The sequence below is a fragment of the Orcinus orca genome, chromosome 16 (assembly GCF_937001465.1).
Source record: "Orcinus orca chromosome 16, mOrcOrc1.1, whole genome shotgun sequence".
Lineage (NCBI taxonomy): Eukaryota > Metazoa > Chordata > Mammalia > Artiodactyla > Delphinidae > Orcinus > Orcinus orca.
The window spans coordinates 49,863,470-49,867,095 of NC_064574.1; the positions used below are offsets into that span (position 1 = coordinate 49,863,470).

The 3,626-nt window shown below is 66.8% G+C and overlaps 1 protein-coding gene across 1 annotated transcript; it reads left to right on the plus strand.

Moving 5' to 3' along the window:
- The first annotated feature begins 937 nt into the window (after window positions 1-937).
- Window positions 938-3,106, plus strand: PRR35 (proline rich 35). Its single transcript, XM_004270369.2, has 2 exons — window positions 938-2,031; window positions 2,297-3,106. Exons 1-2 carry the CDS (start codon window positions 938-940, stop codon window positions 2,916-2,918), a joined length of 1,716 nt encoding a protein of 571 aa, XP_004270417.2. The 3' UTR covers window positions 2,919-3,106.
- Window positions 3,107-3,626: the final 520 nt, after the last annotated feature.

Genomic DNA, 3,626 nt, shown 5'->3' on the forward strand with positions numbered 1-3,626 from the left:
ACACTGGGGCGGTGGACAGCCCAGGTGGCAGCCCAGATGGAGTGCAGAGCGGCTTCTGAGCAAGCGTGCGGGGGCATGGGGAGAGGAGGGTCTTGGCCAAGCTCGGCCGCTGCAGGCTCGGCTGCCGACCTGCCGGCAGCCACCCAGATGGAGCCAGGCTGAGCAGGTGGCTGTGCCGTGAGGCCATGCTGGACATCCACGCCCCCCAGCCTGGCCTGGCCCATGCAAGGCTGGCCCCCTCAGAGACCACAGTGCCCACCCGACGCCCTGCAGAGCAGGGACACTGTGTAAACAGGCGCTCAGAACCTCTGCTGGTTTCTCATCTCACGGCTCTTATCCTGGCTTTCCCGCGGGCAGGAAAGTCTCTGGAGGGGTTAAGACAAGGAAGGGCCGTGTCCCCAGGAGTGAGTCTGGTCATACTTGGCTTCCTCCAGTCACTCACCCAGTGCCCGTGGGGTAGACGGAGACCCGGGCTCTGCTGGTGTGGGGGAGATGGGCGTGGATGGAATCACACCAGAAATGGGCCTGCTGGGGACTGGCCAGGCCTGAGGGGAGAGATGCGTGTAGGGTCAACCAATAAAGTACAGGACTTAAGCTTTAATTTCGGATGAACAACAAATAATTTTTTTAGTGCACATTCCAAATATTGGCTAGGTCATACTTATACTAAAAAAGTATTTCCCGTTTACCCGAGTCCCATTTACCTGGGCATCCTGCATTTTTTCTGCCGTGTGTCTGCTGACCCTACAGAGAGTGAGGCAGGGAGGCCACTTCTGCTGGCAGAGGCCAGGGAGGGGGAGGGGGCGGGTGCCGGTGCCTGGATGCTTAGCCTTGAGCTGTGACGGAGGGGAGGGGGCATCGGCCGGGGCGGCTGGCAATGACCGAGGCCCTGTCCGCAGGTGGCCATGGGGCCGGGGCTTGCCCGTTAGCAGCTGCCATGTCCGGAGAGGCAGGCTCATGCCGCCTGGGCCCCGGGGCACGGGCCCGGGCGAGGAAGCCTAAGAAGCCACACTATATCCCACGGCCCTGGGGCAAACCCTACAACTACAAGTGCTTCCAGTGCCCTTTCACCTGCCTGGAGAAGTCCCACCTCTACAACCACATGAAGTACAGCCTCTGTAAGGACTCCCTCTCCCTCCTGCTGGACTCCCCCGACTGGGCCTGCCGCCGGGCATCGGCCGCGTCCCGGCCACGTGCACCCACCCCAGGCCACCCCGCGGATTCCTCGGACCCCATGGACCCCAGCGGCCGGCCCCAAGGAGCGCTGGACGCTCCCGCCACGCCCGACCACATGGTCACCGATGTCCTCTCCCTGCGCCGCTGGGTTGGGGGCCCCAGGCCAGGGGCCGAGGGGTCCCCAGAGACACTGCTCCCTGAGGCCAGGGACTCCCAGAAGGGTGCAAGCCTCGGTGGCCTCCTGGCCGAGTCGTGGAAGCCGGGGAGGGGTGGGGGCCCGAGGAGCACGTCCGGGGTGGACGTGCCTGCCACGGGCCCTGAGAGCAGTGTCCCCTGCTACCCCCCGCCCACCCCCGGGGAGTTCCCTGAGGCCCAGAGCCTCCACCTGTCCCTGCTGGGCGTCAACTACCCTCTCGGCCTGGGCCTCTTTTCCTACCTGGGGCCCTCCCTGGCCGCTGCCGCCCACATGCCCTTCCTGGCCTCAGCCAGCCCCCTACTGGCCCCGGCCACTGCCTTCCCTGCCTCACAGCCCCCAGAGCGCCCGGCCCTGGTCCCTCGCCTGTACTACCCCCTGCTCCTGGAGCACAGCCTGGGGCTACCGGCAGGCAAGACTGCCCTTGCCAAGCCCTCCGCCCCCCCCAAAGGGCCCCCCGAGACTCTGGTCCCTGGGCTGCTGAAGTTGCCAGTGCCTGGGCTGGGTGGGCCCTGGCCCCGTGGTGCTCTCAGGGACCCGGGGAAGGAGGGGGGGCTGGAGCGGGCTGCCCAGAGCGACCCCAAGAGGAAGCTGGCCCTGGGAGGCAGGCCAGAAGCCCCACAGGACCCCTGCAGCAGGATGAAATTCAGTTCCCAGAGCAGGTGGGTGTCAGGGGCCCCAGTTGTGGGGGTGTTAGGAGAGGTGGGAAGAGGGCTGGGGGGGAGGGTGGCTGGGCCCCCAGCTGGAGCTCAGTCACCAGGAATAGGGGCTTCAGGCCGCAGAGGGGAGACTGAGACCAGAGAGCCAAACTGTCCTTCCTTCTGGGGTTCCGAGGCCCTAGGCCAGGGCGCCAGGCTGGACAGGGGCGTGAAGGGGGTGGGGCACTGTGTGCGCAGCACAGCCTCCTGACTGGCTTCTGCCCCCCAGCCTGAGGACCGGCCCCTCCGTGATGCTGTGGCCTGAGGACAAGGAGCTAAGTGACCTTGAGAGCCCTGGTCCTGCGGCCCCCCTGCCCCAGCAACCGCTGGGCCTGTTGCTGGGGGGCCCTGGGCACGTGGGCGAGGACCTGACTCGGGCCCTTGGTGACTGTGCCAGGGTGGAACAGCGCCTGGGCCAGTTGGCGCCTGCTGGGGGCCTGGCCCCGCGGCCTCTGCGGGAGCAGCTGGGGAAGATCCGCCAGGAGCTGCTCACCATCCACCAGGCGCTGGAGCGGGCCGTGCGGCCACCTGACACTCCCCTCGACCTCTCTGTGAAACGGGCACCCACCAAGGGGCATGAGGTGCCCCCAGGGCTCTGGGGGCAGCCGGAGCTGGGCCCCATGCTGGTCCGGGGGACCCCCAAGCCACCCGGCATGCTGGCAGCCCAGCCTCTGTCCAGCCACACCACCAAGTGTGAGGCTGACTCCAGTGTCCCTCCACCGGGTCTTCCCCTCCAGGCCCCAGAGGACCCTGTCCTTCCTGGCAGCTGGGGCACCCGTGGTGGGCCTGGGGGCTCCTGGCCCCCTGAGGCTGTCCCTGGCCTGCAGAACCCCACGGGTGCCGAGGTCTGACCACAGCCCCTGCTGCCATCTCTGTCCTTAACAGACAGGGGCCCTTCTCCAACCCCATGCCTGCTGCCTGGCCCCACACCTGCCCCAGCATGCCCGTGGACAGACCCCACCCGCCATGGCCACACCCGTCTCTGGGGCCACACAAGTACAGCAGAGGGTCATGGCTCTTTAGTGATCACAGTTGTGGACATTAAAATGGAAACCACCTTCACACCCCGTCTGGGCCTCCTTCATCCCTCGCTGGTCTAGCGTCACCTTCTGCAGAGATGTCCCCAGACTGAGCGTCAGGGGGGCAGTGTCCAGACCTCCTCTTGTGGACTGCGCCCTCCCTGGGGGGCCGGAGTCTGGGGAGAGAGTGGGGAGCTTTCTATGGCGGGGGCAGAGTGGGGCGGGGGGAGGCAGGTAGGTGTGCACGGTCTCAGCCCTGGTCAGGCCTGTGTTTCTGCACATGGGCTGTGGGCAGGGACCCCTGGACATGCTTCAGCCCCCATCTGGCAGGACAGGCCTAATGTCAGATTCATGCAGGAGGCCGCTCCCTCTGTGGTTCAACGGTGCCCCCACATTCTGTGGCCCAGGGCTGTTCGCCCAGCGTGGCCTCCGCTGGGCCCCTGCCAGCCCCTGCAGCCACGATAGGCATCGGTGGCCTTCACAGCTCGCTGCCTCCCTCCCAGCGCGACCAGACTTGGCTTTTCCCACAGGCGGGGGTGG

Bases quoted from the DNA above. Each gene is read 5' to 3' on its own strand.
- PRR35 (XM_004270369.2), top strand. From the start codon at position 938: ATGTCCGGAGAGGCAGGCTCATGCCGCCTGGGCCCCGGGGCACGGGCC. The intron at 2,032-2,296 runs GTGGGTGTCAGG...TCTGCCCCCCAG, and splicing joins AAATTCAGTTCCCAGAGCAG to CCTGAGGACCGGCCCCTCCG.